General features: G+C 49.1%; 1 protein-coding gene across 1 annotated transcript in view; it reads right to left on the bottom strand.

The window, feature by feature from the left end:
* Positions 1 to 5,068: 5,068 nt before the first annotated feature.
* DHRSX (dehydrogenase/reductase X-linked) overlaps positions 5,069 to 21,868 on the bottom strand; it is a 138,549-nt gene continuing 121,749 nt past the window's right edge. Inside the window, exons 6-7 of the mRNA XM_070463765.1 lie at positions 21,142 to 21,349; positions 5,069 to 5,553 (exon numbers count right to left, since the gene is read on the bottom strand). Coding sequence (XP_070319866.1) covers positions 5,350 to 5,553; positions 21,142 to 21,349 — 412 coding nt within the window. The 3' untranslated portion in view covers positions 5,069 to 5,349. The remainder of the gene's footprint in view (positions 5,554 to 21,141; positions 21,350 to 21,868) is intronic.

Here is a 21,868-nt window from a genome sequence, read left to right as displayed (position 1 = left end):
TCTCTCTGTCAATCCATCCTATCTATCTGTCCATCCATCCATCACAGCTATCTATCATCAATCCTGAATATTTATCCATCCATCCTATCTATCTGTCCATCCATCCATCCATGTCTATCATCAGTCCTGAATACCCTCATATCTGTCTATCCAACCATCATATGTACCCATCCATCCATCCATCCATCACACCTATCACCAATCCTGAATATCTATCTATCCATCCATTCTACATACCTATCTACCCATCCATCATATTTATCTATCCATCTATCCATCCATCATGTCTATCACCAATCATGAATATCTATCATCTATCATATCTATCCATCCATCATACCTACCTATCCAACCATCCATCCATCATATCTATCAATCCATCATATCTATCCATCCGCCCATTCATCACATCTATCATCAATCCTGAATATCTGTCTATCCACCCTGTCTGTCTGTCCATTCATCCATCCATCCATGTCTATCATCAGTCCTGAATATCATAATATCTGTCTATCCAACCATCATATCTACCCATCCATCCATCCATCCATCCATCCATCCATCACATCTATCATCAATCCTGAATATCTATTTATCCATCTGTTCTATCCATATATCTATCCAACCATCATATCTATTCATCCATCCATCCACCCATCATGTCTAGCATCAACCCTGAATATCTATCATATCTCTGTCTATCCAACCATCATATCTATCCACCCATTACACCTATCATCAATCCAGAATACCTATCCATTCATTCTATCTATATATCTATCTACCCAACCATCTTATCTATCCATCCATCTATCCATCCATCATCTCCATCATAAGTCCTGAATATCTATCATATCTATCCATCCATCCAGCATATCTATCTGTCCTGAATATCTAACAATGAATTGGTGTATCAGCCTACCTATTTCTATAATGTATCTATCTTTCTCTCCATCTCTTTCCACCTATCATTCTATATGTCTACCTAAATATCATCTAGCCAGCATCTATCTACCTATCCATCTGTCTGAATATCAAGGCTAATATACACCTATCTACCTACCTATCCATCTATCTACCTAAACCAGAACATCCAGGTACCTGATACTCCTTTAGAACGGACAGGTGAATGAACAAACAGATGAACCGATGAGTAAATGATGTCCGTGAAAGGCTCTTGCGCTATTATCTTAGAACACAAATCTCTAGAATCTTTTCCTGTCTTTTGCTTCTAAAAGATAAGCAGAGCTACGTAGTAGAGGTGGAAGCAAAGCCCCCATGAGCACGCCATTCTCCAGGCCGATGGCGACAAGCAGACAGGAGAATGAAAATGTACACCTCCGGGAGGGTACCTTGCTTAGAAGCAGATTTGTTTAAAGGCAAACAGCTTCGCGGAGAAACACGCCCTGCCCCAGGGGCAGGAGACTGACAGAGAACCCATTCTTGCTTGTCTTGAGTCTTCCCAAGTGAGAGCTGTGGTGTTCCTTCATGCTCTCATTAAGTGACCATTGAATAAACACTCTGTTCCAGAGAAATGAACCCTCCTTCACTGTTGATGGGAATGTAAATGGTTCACACTCTATGGAGAACAGCATGGAGGTTCCGCCAAAAAATTAAAAATGAGACTTGCCATATGATCTAGCAATCCCACTTCTGGTTGCATACCCAGGAAAGAGGAAAACTCTAACTTGAAAAGATACACAGACCCCACTGATCACACCAGCACTATTTACGACAGCCAAAAACACGGAAGCAACCCGAGCGCCCGTCGACAGATGGATGGCTCAGAAAGATGTGGTACACACACACACAATGGAATAGTACTCGGGCGTGAAAAGGAATAAAATAATGACATTCACAGCAACAGGGATGAACCTAGAGATTATCGTACTAAGTGAAGTATGTCAGACAGAGAAAGACAAGTACCATATGATAACCACTTCTATGTGGAATCTAAAAAAAAAAGAAAAGATGCAAATTAACTTATTTACAAAACAGAAGTAGAATCATGGCTTGTGGCTGCCAAAGAGGAAAAGGTGGGGAAGGAGTACATTAGGAATTTGGAATTAACACATGCAGGCTACTGTATATAAAACAGATAACCAACAATGACCTACTGTACAGCACAGGGAGTTATATTCAATATCTCGTAATAACAAATAATGGAAAAGAATCTGAAAAAGAATATGTGTATATATATATAGGGTTGGGCAAAAAGTTCCTTTGGGTATTTCCATAACTTTTTCAGTTCAGTTCAGTCGCTCAGTCGTGTCCGACTCTTTGTGACCCCGTGGACCGCAGCACGCCAGGCCTCCCTGTCCATCACCAACTCCCAGAGCTTGCTCAGACTCATGTCCATCAAGTCAGTGATGCCATCCAACCAGTTGGTGATGCCATCCAACCATAACATCTTATGGAACCTCAAACAAACATCCGGGCCCACTCCCAAGGTATTTATAACTGAGTTACTTTGCTGAACACCTGAAAACTAACACCATATTGCAAATTAAGTATAGTTAAAGGAGATGTTTAAAAAAATAAACACTCCATTCCGGAAGCACGCTCCATCCATCCTAGAACCAAGAAGCCGTTTATAAAGCATCTGTCGTAAAGAGTAGGACACGACTGAAACGACATAGCACGCAGGCACACACACCCTCCTAAAGTATAAACCCAACTCTGGAAGAGCTTCTCATTGGAACCCCAACAACTACTGTGCTTTCCGGAAGCCCAATGTCAGGTTTGAGGCCTCCGCAGGATTTCGGCCATGGAGGGAAGATGGTTAGCTAAGCAGCGGTCACTGGTCCTGAAATCCAGGGTGCGGTCTGGCAGGAAACACATACAGTCATTTTGCGAGCATCCCACATGTCTGAACTCTCCACGTGAGCATCTGAGAGCCCAAGAGCCCTTCTCAGAGACAGGATCGAGCCTTCCTTGACCTGACTGATGGGCATGGGTCCAGGCAAGAACCCACCACCCTGTATGAGGTGTTCAGATGGGTCAACGACTGTATGAGTTTCTCATAACAAATCACGATCAGTGTGTCGGTATTCTGTTTGTCTTTTTAGTTGCCGTGTCTGACTCTTTGCGACCCCTTGGACTGCAGCCTGCCAGGCTCCTCTGTCCATGGGATTCCTCAGGCAAGAATACTGGAGTGGGAGGCCATTCCCTTCTCCAGGGCATCTTCCCGACTCAGGGATTGAACTGAGGTCTCCTACAACGGCAGGCGGGTTCTGAGCCACCAGGGAAGCCTTTTGGTGTTTTTTTTTTAAAAAAAAAAAACAACTGAAATTTATTCAGTTTTTTTTTTATAACTTATTTTTTTCACATTAAAATAAATTTTTTTTTTGGCTGCACCATCCATGTAGCATGTGGGATCTTAGTTCCCTGACCAGGGATCAAACCTGTACCCCTAGCACTGGAAGCCTGGAGTCTGAACCACTGGACCAGCAGGGAAGTCCATCATCTCTCACTTCTGCAGATGCAGGGCTGAGCTCCCTGCAGAGGCTCCAGGGGAGGGTCCTCCCCGCCTCTTCCAGCTTCTGGGGGCTCCAGGCGTCCGTCCCTGGGCTGGTGGCCGCCTCCCTCCCGTCTCTGCCTCTGTCTCCACGTGGCTTCTCCTCTGTGGTCCTTGTCTCTCCTCTTCTGTGTCTTATAAGGACCTTGTCCTTGGATTTAGGGCCACCCCCATCCAGGAGGGCCTCATCTCAGACCCTTCACTCCATCACGTCTGCACAGACCCTATATTCACATAAGGTCCCACTTCTAGGCTCCACCCATCAGAACCCAGTATCCTTCAGGAATGTTTTCAGGCTAACGCAGCCTTCTCATTGACTGGCTTAAAACCACAGGAATCCATCCCCTCCCAGTCCTGACAACCAACCAGCTGTCGTCCCTCAGTCCTGGAGACCAGACATCTGAGGTCAAGGGGTCCCAGGGCTGAGCTCCCTTCAGAGGCTCCAGGGGAGGCTCCTTGCCACCTCTTCCAGCTTCTGGGGGCTCCAGGCGTCCGTTCCTGGGCTGGTGGCCGCCTCCCTCCCGTCTCCACCCCCACAGTCCCATAACCCCCTCCCCTTCTGTAGTCAAATCTCGCTCTACCTAGCTCTGATAAACAACCTCATGAGCACATTGGTAAGCAAGAACAACGTCCTATCTGACGACCTTCATTATCACTGGCAATGATCCTTTTCCCAGATCTGAACACGTCTGCAGGTTCCCAGGTGGCAAAGTGGTAAAGAATCTGCGTGCCAATGAAAGAGATGTAAGAGACCTGGGTTCGATTCCTGGGTCGGGAAGATCCCCTGGAGCAGAGCATGGAAACCCACCCCAGTATTCTTGCCTGGAAAATCCCATGGACAGAGGAACCTGGTGGGGTGGGGGCGGCTACAGTCCAGGGGATGGCAAAGAGTCGGACACAACTGAGCAACTAAACAACAACCACACTGGCTTGAGGGATAACCCACGTCCTGCGGTATAACCCATACTCCAGGAGAGGGACATGCCCGTATTAGCAGATGATGAATGGAAGGGCAGAGAGCAGGAGAGAGGTTCCATGTGCCCACTGAAGGGAAAGTGGACAACAGAGCTGTCATTCCATGACCAAGAGCCTAAAACGAGGTGGAGGTGATCCAGACCCCCACACCCTGTCCACATCTGCGTCCTAGACAGCCCCATGGGGAGTGGTGTCCAGGGCTGCCCGGGTATCACGTGTCCTACAGAATTATCTACCTCTCAGGAGATGGTCCTTCCATGAGTCGTGGGGTGAGACCCCTGCTAGGAGCCCTGGGGGCCACAGGTTAGCCCCTGGGAGCCGGTCCTCCTGAAGACGGGGCAGGGTCAAACGACCCTTGATCAAGACAGTAAATAAGGAAGGCTCAAAGCGTCCCCCTTTCTGGGAGCCAGGAATCAAAGACGCATCTCCAGCACGATTCGTGTGTGAGAGAGATGGGAACACAGGACATCCTTGAAGCTACCAGACTTCCCTTGAAGGTATTTGTTTCACCCAAAACGTGTCTATCTGCCCCAGGATCCCACGGCACCTCTGCGCATAAGGAAGGAACACGGCTCATAAGGCTTGCAGGATTTAATGACTCAGAGCACCTGGTACAATTGGACATTTAGGGGGAATCACAGGATTCATGGCTGAGAATCCCACCAGCTCAGAGGTCCACTCTGCGTTCCCTCTTTCCCATGAGTTCCCGCCCGGGTCCTGATGGGAGACCCTGGGGGATACAGAGCCTGGAGGGTCGGGGGGATGGGGGTGATGGAGAGACGTGGTCCAGCACAGACCTGCAAGCACAGCGCTGATGGTGGTGTTCCCCGTCAGACCACGGTCTTCCCGGCGGGCCGCTACCTGCCGAAGGTCTCCCGGGTCACATCGGCGATGCCCGTCAGCTGGCAGCTTCTGGCCCAGAGCTGCCGCTGAAGCTCCGGGTCGTACGTGGCCTCCAGAGACCAGGTCTCCCTCTCGTTGTAGAGATAGCGGCCACCGACACCTTCCAGCACCGGGCTGACCGCAGCGTAGACAGAGGTCCAGGCTCCCTCATCCAGGGTCTGCAGGGAGAAGGAATGCATAGGAAGATGCTAACTGTCAGAGCAGGGACACGGGGGTCTCCGGAGCCCCTGGACGTCGAGGGGGAGACACAGGGCCCCTTACCGGGGGGCCCATCGACTCATCACCTCAAGCCTGGCTGGCCAGGGCTGGGGGAGCTGGCACTCCATGACCTCGTGATGGTGCACCCCTGCGGGTTGCCTTTCCACATTGTTCTCATGCATTTCCACACATGCGTACAAAGGGCCCCCACTCCTCTAGATGACCCAGAGGAAGCAGCCTCTAAAGAGAAGGCTGGGTACATCTCAGGAGAGAGGAGCCCTGTGGCTACAATGGGAGGGTCTTTTTTCATGGAGCTGACTCACTCCAGGGGCGAGACAAAGGGTGGGTTCTGGGCACAGACCCTGAGTTTAAATACTCAGGTCTCCAGTCCTTTTTTTTTTTTTTTTTAATTCATTTTATTGAAGTATAGTTGATTTACAAGGCTTCCCCGGTGGTACTAGTGGTAAAGAACCTGCCTGTTAATACAGACGGTAAGAGATGCAGGTTCGATCCCTGGATGGGGAAGATCCTCTGCAGAAGGGCATGGCAACCCACTCCAGTGGTCTGTACCCACTCCCGTATCCTTGCCCGGAGCATCCCACGGACAGAGGAGCCTGGGAGGTTACGGTCTGTGGGGTCGCAGAGAGTCGGACCTGCCTGAAGCGACTTAGCACGCGTGCAGAGTTGATTTACAAGGTTGTGTTAACTCCTGACATGCAGGGCAGGCTCTATGAAACCAGAACGCCGGCTTACTGGGTCAGAGCAGATGGCGGTTCAGCCTCGGGGTTGCAGGTGCACTATCTAGCAATTTTAGAGGAAACGTGTAGACAACAGAGAGGTTCTTGCTTTCCAAGCAGGGGAGGAGACATGGAATGAGAACCGGAAAGTCTGAAAAGGAGCTTGAAAGGCATTGGAGAGACGGGGAAAAGTGGACGCTGGGTGGAAGGCTGCAGGTTGGAATGTAACACATGCTGAGCTTTTGGGCTTAGGGCTGGTGCCTGGGCGTGACCACTGGATTAGAAGATGTGATATGTGTGTGTGTGTGTGTGCACATACATACAGTGGAACACTACTCAGCCATCAAAAAGAATGAAATAACGCTGTCTGCAGCAACGCAGATGCACCTAGAGAATATTACACTCAGAAACATACATCAGAGAAAAGCAAATACGGGATGACATTACTTATATGTGGGATCTAACAGAGATGATACAAATGGACTGATTTACAAAGCACACACAGATTCACAGACCCAGAAAACAAATTTAGGGTCACCAAAGGGGAAATGGGTGGGAGAGGGTTAAATTAGGAGCTTGGGATTAACATGCGCACACTACAATATATGAAACACATAAACAAGCTCCTACTTACTCCAGGTGACCCCATGGACTGTAGCCCACCAGGCTCCTCTGTCCATGGGGATTCTCCAGGCAAGAATACTGGAGTGGGTTGCCATTTCCTCCTCTAAGGAATCTTCCCAACCCAGGCATCAAACCTGCAAATCCTATATTAGAAGGCAGATTTTTTTTACCACTGAGCCACCTAGGAATCAAAAGAACTCCCTTCTCTTATTGTCAAGATAGCGGTCTTTCCGGAGCTTGTCACTTTAAATAAGCTTCTGGAAATCCACTCAACCCGCCCTGCCCTGGTCCTTCTCGTGTGCCTCTAAGAGTCTGTCCTTTGAAACATCACCAGAAACAGATCCAAGACAGGAGACAGCCCCACGGTCACATTTTCTAGATGGAGACAGGCTCAGAACATCTTCTGGGTAGTCATAGTGACAAATATCCTGTTGTTCTTGGTCAGACGGATTGACGTGGAGACCTGCACCTCTGCGGCAAAAACACAGTTAAATCAGCTCCTGGAGTGAGCCTGCTTCCTAAGCCAGTCATTCTCTGGGCTGAGATCCCAGGGGTCTGTGCCCAGAACTCCCACTTCTTCTTGTCCCTGGAGTCAGTCGCCTCCACCAGAAAGACCCTCTTTAATGTATAGGGCTCCACTGTCTTCAGAGGCATCCAGTCTTGTCTTTAGAGCCTTCTTCCTTTCGGTCATCCAGCAGACATGGTCTGGGGAGGGGGGTCCACTTCCCCAACACCTTGAAAATCCTCTTATCTGGGTAACAGTCCTTGTGATTGGCGTGTCCAATGGAACACAAGGACGGCTGTTTAAGGAAGTGGTGCCCGTGGTGTGCTGGAAATGAGGTTGGGATGCACACTTTGCCAGAAACTCAGGTACGGTCAGGAGGGACGAGATGTCATGGGATTCTGTCTGTTGACGGAGGTGTTTCTGTATGAAAGTGACTCCCAAGCACAAACATACTATACCCTCATGCATACACACACACACACCCCCAGGCACAGACATTCATGGGCACACACACACACCCACGCACACACCGATATTCACATGCTCACACACTCACACGCACACACACCCATGCACACAGCGATATTCACATGCTCACACACTCACACGCACACACACCCATGCACACAGCGATATTCACATGCTCACACACTCACATGCACACACACCCATGCACACATATGCACGCATATGGACACACAAATATTCACATGCACACACATATACTGCCAGGCACACACATGCATTTACACACACACACACATTCACATGCACACACTCACATGCACACACATGAATATGGACACGCAAATATTCACATGCACAGACAGATATATTCAATGCACACACACCCAAGCACACACATGCATTTACATGCACACACAAATATTCACACACACACACACTCACAGCACACACACCCATGCACACAAATGCATTTATGAGCACAGGCACACACACCCACACATTCATATGGATACACATAACCCAGGCACATAAATATTCATAGGCACATTCACACGCACACACTCACATGCGCACAAACCCGTAAGCAAACAAATGTATTTATTTGGACACACTAATGTTCACACAGACACACAAATATACACATGCACACACACAAATATGCACATGCACACACATTCCCCCAGGCACACACATGCATTTTCACACACATGCAACTATTCACATGCACACACATTCAAAACACACAAGCATTTACACACAGTCACACACACTCACATTTACACACATATATGCCCTCATGTACACACATTCACGCGCACACATGCATATCCTTGCATGCACACGCACACAACATTCACGCAAGGTGGTCTTGACTATCAAGAGGGTTCTCTGACATAGAAAAGGGAAAATTTTTAGAAAAGGAGCCATTCTCGGCGCTCACACATCTCATGGAGGATTAATCACATCCACTTATCCCACTTAAGCACATGATAGATGCCGGGCTAAAAACAGCCGCCCTCGATCACCTACAGAACATTTCCAGGCCTCGGGCGGATGACAGTGAGGAAGGAAATGAGATTTCATTTGTAATGTTTTAATTCCCAAATGTTTTGACAGCTCATGAAATGGATGGTTTTATGAACTTCTTCTTCCCTGCGTCTGATGTCACAGTCCTAAGTCTCAGCCGTGAGGATCGTGACACACCATGCCTGCCTGAAAGGGAGCAGGTCTGAGATGCTGAGAGTCACATGTGTGACCATAAAGAAGGCGGAACACTGATGAATCGATGCTTTTGAATTGTAGTGCTGGAGCTGCAGAAGACTCTTGAGAGTCCCCTGGACTGCAAGGAGATCCAACCAATCTATCCTAAAGGAAATCAGTCCTGAATATTCACTGGAAGGACTGATGCTGAAGCTGAAACTCCAATCCTTGAAGAACTGACTCCTTGGAAAAGACCCTGATGCTGGGAAAGATTGAAGGCAGGAGGAGAAGAGGACGACAGAGGATGAGATGGTTGGATGGCATCACCGACTCGATGGACATGAGTTTGAGCAAGCTCCAGGAGTTGGTGATGGACAGGGAGGCCTGGCGTGCTACGGTCCATGGGGTCACAAAGAGTCAGACACGACTGAGCGACTGAACAGAAACACAAGCAGGCACACACATACACGCGCGCTCACACACAAATGTGCACACAGACACAGGCTGTGACATACACAGCTTTACCCTGGGGGCATTTATCTACATCCTCGGAAGGAGGGGCAGGTGCCAAAGAACTGGGGATCCTAGCATAAAACAGATGACTAGTGAGAACCTGCTGCATGGCAGAGGGATCCCCAGTCAGTGCTCTCTGGTGATCTAAATGGGAAGGAAACACCAAAAAGTGGGGACCTATGTGTGCGCAGAGCTGAAGCACTTTGTTGCACAGCAGAAACGAATGCAACATTGTAAACCAACCATACTGTAACGTTACAACTGGCTTCTGTTCTTCCCCAGGAGCATACTGGACATTTCCCATGTTTACCTACAGCTTTAAAATCAGATCCTCTCAGAGACGTGTCATTGGCTTCCGGGGGGGCAGCTCCAACAGTAAAGAAGCTACCTGACATGCGGGAGACCTGGGTTCGATCCTTGGGTCAGGAAGATTCCCCTGGAGGAGGAAATGGCAACCCCACTCCAGTATTCTTGCCTGGAGAATCCCCGTAGACAGAGGAGCCTGGTGGGCTACAGTCCATGGGGTCGCAAAGAGTCGGACACGACTGAGGGATTAACACAGACACACACACACACACACACACACAGAGATGTGTATGTTAGAGGACAGAACTGTCTCAAATGTGAAGCCCAACCCAGGAAGGAGACCTGTCTGGTTTCATCAGAGGCTTCAGAGTCACTTATGGATAGATGGGAGACACCACCGTGTACTTACAGCTGAAGTTATTTTCTGTATGAAGCCCCTGTGGAGTCTCAGGAGCTTGAAACCACAACAAACGCGTGTTAAATGCTCACCAGTATTTGGCCAGTTAATCAAACCAGTCCATCCTACAGGAAATCAACTCTGAATATTCATCAGAAGGTTTGATGGTAAAGGTGAAACTGTAATACATTGTCCACTTGATGCAAAGAACTGAGTCACTGGGAAAGACCCTGATGCTGGGAAAGATTGAAGGCAGGAGAAGGGCATGACAGAGGATAAGATGGTTGGATGGCATCACTGATTCAATGGACGTGAATTTCAGCAAACTCCAGGACATGGTGAAGGATAGGGAAGCCTGGCGTGCTACAGCCCATGGGGTCGCTAAGAGCTGGACGTGACTGAGCAACTGCATGACAACCACAATATTTTCGTGGCCCCCAAATACCAAGAAAGGTAGTTTAGATCAGAGCTCCCGGGCACCTGGAGCTCACAACAGGAAGGGGCATCGGGTCGACGGCTGGGTACAGGCGCATGGAAAAAAGAAACCAAAATCAAAAGCAGAGAGAGCAGCGGGTGGGATGGAAACAGCTCCACAGAGCTGGGAGCTGCATGCTGCAGAGAAAGATGAATGTGTTATAATTACATAATTACACAGCCCTTAGCAGGGTTGGAAACGCTTTCCCACATATTATGTCAGCGCCGCTCACAACAATCTTAGGAGATGCCATTATCCAGAATTAGGAAATTACAAAGATGAGGGGCAGAGTGGTGGGAGGGCAAGGGAGCAGAGAGCGTGCACGGGATGGCCAGATCTTGGTTCTTCCGGAGACCCGAACCCTCCCCACCGTCCTCCTCAGTCATGATGGGCAGGTCCCCCACCTCCAAGCTCATGGCCTGACAAGTGCCTTGCCTCTCTGCCGGAATCCCTGAAAGCTACACCTTCTGTGCATTCCTCTGAGCTGCGGACACACGCTCTCAGCAGCCCAGCTGGCATTGGGGGCATAGACCCCATGTACACACCACGGGGTCAAGCCATCTTTCATTTTCAACTGCCTGCTACCCCATTTCCCAGACAGATACCAAGACGCAGCCTGGTGTTCCTGCATCAGAAACCCCAAATGACTGCCGAGACTTCCTTGTTTCACCTTCTAAGGTCAACGAGTCAAGACATTGTGATGTGCTCTCTGGAATGGTCTTTTTTCTTTTTTTCATACTTATCTATTGGGTCTTCCCCATGGTTCAGTGCTAAAGAATCCACCTGCCAATGCAGGAGACGTGGGTTCGATCCCTGGGTCAGGAAGATCCCCTGGAGAAGGAAATGGCAACCCACTCCAGTATTCTTGCCTGGAGAATCCCATGGACAGAAGAGACTTGCAGGCTGTAGTCCACGGGGTCATGAAGAGTCAGACATGACTGAGTGACGGAGTGCGTGCACACACACACATTTATTTATTTATCTGTGGCAGGTATTACTTGTGGCATGGGGCATCTTTAGTGGTGGCACATGAATTAGGCTGTGGTACGTGAAATCTAATTCCCTGACCAGGGATTGAACCCAGGCCCCCTGCATTGGGAGCATGGAATCTTAGCCACTGGACCACCAGGGAAGTCCTGGACTAGTCTTCAAAACAATCTCCTTCCGCCCCTCTCCACCCCTGCAATGGCCTCTAACCATAACCTGGGCTCACCCCCCACAGATCATGCCCTCTGGTCCATGGGATGCTCTGTAGACTGTGGTCCATGGGATACTCTGTAGGCTGTGGTCCATGGGAGGCTCTGTAGGCTGTGGTCAATTGGATGCTCTGTAGACTGTGGCCCATGGATGCTCTGTAGGCTGTGGTCCATGGGATGCTCTGTAGGCTGTGGTCCATGGATGCTCTGTAGACTGTGGTCCATGTGATGCTCTATAGGCTGTGGTGCATGGGATGCTCTGTAGACTGTGGTCCATGGGAGGCTCTATAGACTATGGTCCATGCGATGCTCTGTAGACTGTGGTCCATGCAATGCTCTGTAGACTGTGGTCCATGGATGCTCTGTAGACTGTGGCCCATGGGATGCTCTGTAGACTGTGGTCCATGGATGCTCTGTAGACTGTGACACATGGGATGCTCTGTAGGCTGTGGTCCATAGGATGGTCCAAAGGCTTGAAGCATGTGATTCTACATCACTGTTGACATCAAGAATCTGGCATCCCTGGATAGAGTGCAGCCCCAAAATCTCAGACACTCATTGAGAGTGGGCAATGACAAACTTGGGCTCTCCCATGTCCAGACTGGAGCTGGAACCAGGTGTCCTGAGGAGACTTGAGAAAAGGGGGAGCTCAGGTCATTTACAGGGGGCCTGGGGTTCAGATGAGGACTGCCAGTGAGAAGAGGGGCAGTGATAGTATGATCACCCCCATCTGGAGCTATTTCTGCATCACCAGTGGTTCCAGCCTGGCTCAGGCTCCTTGGACCTTTGGGTTGTTGTTCAGTTGCTCAGTTGGGTCCGATTCTTTGTGACTCCATGGACCGCAGCACTCCAGGCCTCCCTGTCCTTCACCATCTCCCGGAGCTTGCTCAAACTCCTGTCCATTGAGTCCATGATGACATCCAACCATCTCATCCTCTGTCATCCCCTTCTCCTCCCGCCTGCAATCTTTCCCCGCATCAGAGTCTTTTCCAACGAGTCAGTTCTTAGCATCAGGTGGCCGAAGTATTGGAGCTTCAGCATGAGCCCTTCCAGTGAACATTTATGCTTGATTTCCTTTAGAATTGACTGGTTGGATCTCCTTGCAGTCCAAGGGACTCTCAAGAGTCTTCTCCAGCATCACAGTTTGAAAGTATCAATTCTTCGGCGCTCAGCCTCCTTTGTGGTCCAAGCTCTACCTTCAACTCCACTCCGAGGGCCGCACTGTCTGCATTCTGCCCTCAACACAAGAGCAGATCATGACCACCATACCCCTCCTCTTAGGGCTGGAGAGAATGGCCGAGGAAGCAACAGACTCAGGAGCAGGGGAGTTCCTGGTACAATCACAGGACATGCCTCCTGCATGCCTCATTAATTGTCTTTAGAGCTCTATGCACAGGGCGTGCATGAGGCATCACCCAGCTGCAGGCAGGGATCGATGGAATGGTCTCGAGTTGCTCATGGAAAGAAACATTTAAGGGCTTCTCTGGTGGCTCAGGGGTGAAGAATCCACCTGCCGATGCAGGATATTCGTGTTCGATCCCTGGTCTGGGAAGATCCCGCATGCCGCAGAGCAACTAAGCCACCGCAGCTATTGAACCTGTGTCCCAGAGCCTGTGCTTGGCAGTAACAGAAACCACAGCCATGAGAAGCCCTCAAGCATCGCAACTAGAGAATTACCCCCGCTCTGCGCAGCTGCAGAAAACTCCACACAGCAACAAAGACCCAGTGCAGCCAGTGAGCAAAGAAAACTGGTTTTAAAAAACCCAATTAAGCCTCTCATCTTCATACATGTATCAACCTGTCAGTTTGTTTTTTTTTTCTCAAAGGACGAACCGCCGTGCTCTGGGGACTGGCTCCGAACCTGGAATCAAGTCCATGGTTTTGGTAAGGCGTAGCATAGAGGTTTTGGAGTGATGTACTGGTAAGTCCTCTCCACGCGAACTCTCAAGTGGCAAACTCTCAAAGATGTGCACACGCGTTCCGTCCAGGTCAGGCGTGACGGACATGCCAGCTCGCCCTCCGTCTGCTCTTGCTGACGGTTCTTCAGCCCTGCCGTCTCCCACCCCCTCTGCCTGCTCAGTCAGTGACCCTTCTTGCCTGATTCAGCCGATGCCAGCCCCCGTGCGCCAGCTGGTACCCCGGACGGCTGCCCTCTTCACGGTACTGCGCCGTGAGATGGAAAAGGTTAACCTTGTGTTTGTTCTCTGCGTGAACAGTACTATAAACCTAAGACAGTACAGAACCATACAGCCGATCGGGTTAGCTGGGTACCCGGGCTAACTCTGGTGGACTCACAAACAGGACTTAATGCACGTGCTCCTGGAATGGAACTCGTTTGTACGTAGGGGACAGACTGTAAAAAGAATGTCACCAAATGGCATGAAGGGACACAGAGACACGTCAATCCTACAGACTCCCCGCCACCCACCAGGGATCACGGGCACCCCCCTCGCGAGACGTCACACAAGTCATACATACACGCATGTGTCTAAGGAAGTAATTCGTATAATGTACGGTTGCGTGCATGCTCAGGTGTGTCCGACTCTCTGTGACCCCATAGACTGTAGCCCCACCAGGCTCCTCTGTCCACGGGATTCTCCAGGCAAGAATAATAGAGTGGGTTGCCATTTCCTTCTCCTGGGGATCTTCCTGACCCACGGATTGAATCTGCGCCTCTTGTATCGCAGGCAGATTCTTTACCATCTGAGACACCAGGGAACCTTAAATATGTATATATACACATGTGCATATGTTGTAAGTCACTTCAGTCGTGTCTGACTCTTTGAGACCCTATGGACCACAGCCCACCAGGCTCCTCTGTCCATGGGATTCTCTAGGCAAGAACACTGGAGTGGCTCTCCAGGGGATCTTCCCAACTCAGGGATCAAACCCAAGTCTCCTGCATTGGCAGGTAGATTTTTCATCACTGCATAACCTGCAAAGCCCCATATATGGAAAGTATGTTTATGCATGTGCCTTTAGATACACATACAGATATATATTAGTATATCTACTTTTTGGTTTCTCCACCTCCAAAATATTTCTCTCCTATGTTCTAATATCATTGGTTATGACTATCTTATATTACTTCTCTGTATCTTCTTGAAGCAGAAAATACAATGGAAAAAAGTATTGGTCACATAGGTAAAAGATACAAATTAGCAGATACAAATTTAAAAAAAACAGGGATGAATCCAAAAGAGAAAGCCTAATATTTACAACACCCACAGCCATGGAAACAACCAGATATCCATCAGCAAATGAATGGATAAAGAAGATGTGGTACATGTAAACAAATGGAATATTACTCAGCTGTGAAAAAGAATGAGATAATGCCATTTGCACCAACATAGATGGATCTAGAGATTGTTCTAATACGCGAGGTAAGTCAGACAGAGAAAGACAAATACCATATGATATCACATATATGTGGGATCTCAAAAAAGGGTACAAACAAACACTTTTACAAAACAGAAATAGAGTCACAGACATAGAAAAGAAAGTGATGGTTACCAGGGGGTAAGAGAGGATGGGATGAATTGGGAGATTAAGAGTGCCATGTACACACGAGCGCATATAAGATGGAGAGCTACGAAGGACCTACTCTGTGGCACAGGGAACTCTACTTGACATTCTGTAAAGACCGAGATGGCCGAACAATCTAAAAAGAGAGTGGATACATGTATATTCATAAACAGTTCACCCTGTCATACACCTGAAACTAACCCAACACCGTAAGTCAACTATAGCTCCAAAAGCTTTGATAAATACATAAAGTTTTATAAGAAACAAGAGAAGGGCCAACCATCACCAACTCATCAGACATGAGTCTGAGCAAACTCCAGGAGACAGGCACAACCTCCAGGACAGGGAAGCCTGGCGTGCTGTGAGTCCACAGACTCACAATGAGTCGGACGTGACTTAGTGTCTAAACAACAACAAAAACAAACACCGCCTAGAAAAAAAGGAGAAAAGTCAGAAGCAGACATTTCCAAAAAGGCAATGTTCAGAGGCCAAGTGACCCCATGGAGGCTGACTATTGAACCACAGGATATTTCGGAAAATGCTAATTAAAACACAGCAAATCCCGTTTCCTGCTCCAGGATGCAAGAGTCCAGCAGTTGATTCAAGTTGGCAAAGACTAACGTGTATAAAGAAGATGCAAACCATGGGGAGGAAGGTGGGAAGGGCGTTCAGGATGGGGGACACATGTAAATCCATGGCTGATTCATGTCAATGTATGGCAAAAACCACTACAATACTGTAAAGTAGTTAGCCTCCAACTAATAAAAATAAATAAAACACAAACAGAGATGAACAACAACAACAACAACAAAAGAAGATGCAAGCCATCTGGAAACACTGTCAGACTTTTTCTCTTGAGCTCCAAATTCCCTGCAGATGGTGACTGCAGCCATGAAATTAAAAGGTGCTTGCTCCGGAAGTAAAGCTATGACCAACCTAGACAGCATATTAAAAAGCAGAGACATTACTTTGCCAAGAAAAGTCAGCCTAGTCAAAGCTATGGTTATTCCTAATGTATGGATGTGAGAGTTGGACTATAAAGAAAGCTGAGTGCCAAAGAATTGATGCTTTTGAACTCTGGTGCTGGAGAAGACTCTTGAGAGTCCTTTAGACTGCAAGGAGATCCAACCAGTCCATCCTAGAGGAAATCAGTCCTGACTATTCATTGGAAGGACTGATGCTGAAGCTGAAACTCTAATACTTTGGCCACCTGATGCAAAGAGCTGACTCATTGGAAAAGACCCTGATGCTGGGAAAGATTGAAGGTGGGAGGAGAAGGGGACGACAGAGGATGAGATGGTTGGATGGTATCACGGACTCAATGGACATGAGTTTGAGCAAACTCCGGGAGTGGGTGATGGACAGGGAGGCCTGGCGTGCTGCAGTCCATGGGGTCACAGACAGTCAGACACGACTGAGCGAATAAAAAACAAGGCCATCTGGAATTCTCAGCACTGGGACTGTGCACTGGAATAACTGTCTTGTAAAACCAAACAGAACTCCCAGGAAGCATTGACATAGGAGGCCCTTCTAATCTTATAATGCCACTGCCTGTGATGTTCCCAACAGAAAGTGAGACGTGGCAGTCTGTGCAAGACCAAATCTGCAGGGAACAGCAAAAAAAACAGAAAGAGCCCATGTATTCTCACCCCAGAGAAAGGATCTGAACCATGTCCTGTGTGAGGGTGGATGACTTCACAAGGACAGGAGTCAATAATCTACTTTGACATCCATCAATCAACGTGGGCAGCACATTCAATGCTGTGTGTGGTGTGATAAGCTGTGACCTCCCCCGAGAGACACATCTAAGGGTGTGAATGCACGCCCCGTGCGTCTGACGCTCTGCGACCCTGCGGACTGTAGCCCTCCCCCGCACCAGGCTCCTCTGTCCACGGGATTCTCCAGGCAGGAATACTGGAGTGGGTTGCCATTTCCTTCTCCAGGGGCAACCTTCCAGATTCAGGGATGAACTCCTGTCTCCTGCGCTGCCCGCAGATTCTTCACCACTGAGCCACTTGGGGAAGCCCCCAGAGTACTGGGCACTGGTGATGAATTCAATCTCCAGCCCCCGCTCTCCCCGGAGGTCACAGGGTTAAGACTGAAAATTCCAACCCTTTAATCGCCAGTTGGTTGCCTTGACAACCAGCCCCCACCCTAGGGGCAAGTTACAAAGGTCACACATTAACATAACAAGGGAAGCCTTTCAGGATCGCAGCACTTGGGAAATTCCAAGGGTTTTAGGAGGTCTGAGCCAGAAAAGGGGACCAAAGAAACCCAAATACATACATCTCTTATTATAAACTACAATATCGGAAGCATCAAGAAAGATGTGGGCAAAATGAAAGATGACTTACTTTCAGACAGAGAACAGTAGCATCTGAAATCTCAACACTCCCTAAATTAAGTTAAAAATCCACTCCCCCACCCCCCATTAGCTTTTATTCAGATGAAATGATTATAGTATAGTCATATTACTATAGTTATATAAGTGTACGGTCATATATACTTATAAGTTTGTAGTCATATAATATAGTATATTATAGTCATATAAGTATAGTATAGTATACTATAGTATAATCAAAGCTATGGCTTTTCTAGTAGTCACATCTGGATGTGAGAGTTGGACTATAAAGAAAGCTGAGCGCTGAAGAATTGATGCTTTTGAACTGTGGTGTTGGAGAAGACTCTTGAGAGTCCCTTGGACTGCAAGGAGATCCAACCAGTCCATCCTAAAGGAAATCAGTCCTGAATATTCATTGGAAGGACTGATGCTGAAGCTGAAACTCCAATCCTTTGGCCACCTGATGTGAAGAGCTGACTCATTGGAAAAGACCCTGATGCTGGGAAAGATTGAGGGCGGGAGGAGAAGGGGACGACAGAGGATGAGATGGTTGGATGGCATCACCAACTCGATGGACATGAGTTTGAGCAAGCTCCGGGAGTTGGTGATGGACAGGGAGGCCTGGCGTGCTGCAGTCCATGGGGTCACAAACAGTTGGACATAACTTAGTGACTGAACAACAACAATAATTTACCACTTGTAAAAACCTAACCACCACCTGAACATAGAAATATGAGCAAATGATTAAACAGAAAGAGACCTCTTCATCCTACACGGGTTTTTTTTTTTTCTATTTGTAAAAATCACCTAAAAGGTGGTCTAGAAATATAATCTGGTCAGTCAAGAAGCGCTCGACTCAAAAAAAAATAAATGCACAATGTGAGAACTGGCAGTTAAGATTTATTTCAGGCAAAGTGAAGGCTGTATGTAGGCAGCAGAGAGCTCTGAGAGACTGCTCCAAAGAGCTAAGAGGGGGAAGGTCGGTATATAAGTGATGCTGTTGAAGGGGAAGTGAGTGCAATCAAACACGTATTATTTTACGAAAGGTTTCTGCGAGTCACGGGGAGCGGTCACCACCATGCAGGACTTTTAGTGCTTTTCTAGATATGAGGAGATGAAATAATCAGGCTCATGAAATGGGCTCTTGAAAATATCTAGCCGTCTGAAGACCTGTCCTGCCAGTCTTGCCCAGAGCACAGATGTCTCCCGTCTGCTGTCCACACTAAGCCCCTTTCAGGGAATGTTGAAGGTCTTGACTGAATCCTTGCAGAGATGGGCGGAAGATGCCCAAGTGTTGACAAAGGGTAAAGACAAAGAGACTGGGGCTTCCCTGCTAGCTCAGCGGTAAAGAATCCGCCTGCAATGCGAGAGACCCAGGTTTGATCCCTGGGTCGGAAAGATCCCCTGGAGAAGGACACGGCAACCCACTCCAGTATTCTTGCCTGGAGAATCCCATGGACAGAGGAGCCTGGGGGGCTACAGTCCACGGGGTCACAAAGAGTCGGACACAGCTGAGCGACTTGGCAGAGCACGCACGTCTCACTCACAAGAGGAAATGAGATTTTAAACGGAACCAGAGATGATACAGGAGAGGTGGGTTTTGATGTCCTGGTGACGGAGACGCGATTGCAGCCGCCGTTGGCCGCCTGCTGGGGACAGCCGCCTCTGCTTGTTCACATCTGTCAGAATCTGGGTTCCGTGGGTGGTCCCGGCATTCCGGACCAAGGGGAACTTGGAGGTGGAGAACTGTCGACAATCACGGTCGTTGACGGCGTCCACCTCCAGGGCTCTGGCCATCACGGTTTCTAATCTCCAAGATCCCGCAGAGAGGACGAAATGAATTCTGTCCACCTGCCAAGGCTGCGGAGGTTGGTGATGTACCCGACTCCCATCGGGGAGTCAGCACCTCCCACGGAAAAGATCACGGCTAGAGAGGTGTGATTTCCAGAAGAAGCCAGATGACTGCAGCAAACACACAATCTGACTGGTAACAGCAACAAAGATGCAGACTTACAGGAACTGCAGATGGGTTAGGGACACAGGTCTACAAGCACGTCAGCAGACATGTGTTTTAGGAGGTTGGGGTCCACGTTTTCCATGTATATGTCCTTTAGCTAGGAACTTCCCTGGTAGCTCACATAGTAAAGAATCTGCCTGCCATGCAGGAGACCCAGGTTCGATCCCTGGGTTGGTGAAGATCCCCTGGAGGAGGAAACGCAACCCACTCCAGTATTCCTGCCTGGAGAATTCCCATGGACAGAGGAGCCTGGCAGGCAACAGTCCACGGGGTCGCAGAGAGTCGGACATGACTGAGTGACTCACACACAGAGCACATCCTCTAGCTAAACAAACTCCTTCTCAAGAATTTATCCTAAAGAGAAGATCACACGGAAGATCCAAACAGACATCTCTCCAAAGAAGACATACAGACGGCCCTCCGGTACGTGAAAAGATGCTCAGCATCGCTGGTTATCAAAGAGATGCAAATCAAAACTCCAGTGAGGGGACACCTCACACTGGTCAGACCGAAATGAAGCAAAAGTTGCTAAGCTGTGTCCGACTCTTTGCGACCCCAGGGACCATACAGTCCATGGAATTCTCCAGGCCAGAATACTGGAGTAGGTAGCCTTTCCCTTCTCCAGGGGATCTTCCTGACCCAGGGATCTAACCCAGGTCTCCCTCATGGCAGGCAGATTCTTTACCAGCTGATTCTTTACCAGACGGTATGGAAGTTCCTTAAAAAAATTTTTTTTAAGTAAGCCTAAAAATAGATCTACCATCTGACCCTGCAATCCTACTGCTAGGAACGTGGAGAAAACCATGATTAGAAAAAATACCTGCAGCTCAACCTTCACAGCAGTTTTGGTGGGAATGTATACTTGGGCAGGCATGATGGAAAACGGTATGGAATGTTCTTTAAACACTAGAAACAGAGCTCTCATACGATCCTGTGATCCCACTGCTGAGGCATACACCTGGAGAAAATGATCATGGGAAAAGACACGTGCACCCCAGCGTTCATCACAGCACTAGTCTCAGTAGCAAAGACACAGATGCTACCTCAATGTCTGTGAACAGAGGGACAGAGAGAGATGTGGAGCCTGGAATCGGTAACACAGCGGCGTCGAGGAGGTTAAAGCCAGATCTGCCCGCGGACCGCGGCAACGCCCCGAGCATCTCTGCCTTTACCTTGAAGACCTGGAGGTTAAAGCCAGATCTGCCCGCGGACCGCGGCAACGCCCCGAGCATCTCTGCCTTTACCTTGAAGACCCACCAGCCCAGGAGCTTCTTGACGAGGCGGGTGCCCCAGAAGACGTGTTTGTAGAGGTCGGTGTCCACCACGCCGGGGTCGGCCACGTTGGCGGTCACGGGCGCGCCCCGGGCGGTCAGCAGCGCCTGCAGGCGATAGGTGAAGAACACCAGGGCCAGCTTGCTCTGGGCGTAGGCCGCGTGCGCCGAGTAGTCAGTTCTGTGGGAGCAAAGGGGAGAGGCCGTGAGACCCGGGCGTCTGCATGGCGCCGCCGCCCTCGCCCGGCCGTGGGACGACAGCGCCAGGCACAGGTGGCGGGCACCCAGAGACGTGCCCGAGGTCACGGGGGCTGTGCTTAGTCACTCGGTCGTGTCCGACTCTTTGCAACCCCGTGGGCTGCAGCCCACCAGGCTCCGCTGTCCATGGGGATTCTCCAGGCAAGAAGACTGGAGTGGGTTGCCGTGCCCTCCGCCAGGGGATCTTGCCCGACTCAGGCATCGAACCTGGGTGTCCCACTTTGGCAGGCAGATTCTTTACCGACTGAGTCTCCAGGGACGCCCAGGTGTGTTATCTGCCCTGTATAGATCTCCTAGGACGCTACAGGGTGGATATTTCACCTAATTCGGGGTCAGGGAACTGGCCAATTTAGATGCAGAGGCCTGTGGCAATAGTTGCTATGGGGCTTGGTCAGTTCCAGAGATGTTTATCCTATGAGCTTGGAGCAGGGCTCCACACCAG

The sequence above is a fragment of the Odocoileus virginianus genome, unplaced genomic scaffold (genome assembly GCF_023699985.2).
Source record: "Odocoileus virginianus isolate 20LAN1187 ecotype Illinois unplaced genomic scaffold, Ovbor_1.2 Unplaced_Contig_6, whole genome shotgun sequence".
NCBI lineage: Eukaryota > Metazoa > Chordata > Mammalia > Artiodactyla > Cervidae > Odocoileus > Odocoileus virginianus.
The sequence above is the reverse complement of the archived record's forward strand: the minus strand, read 5'-3'. Positions and strand labels throughout refer to the sequence as shown.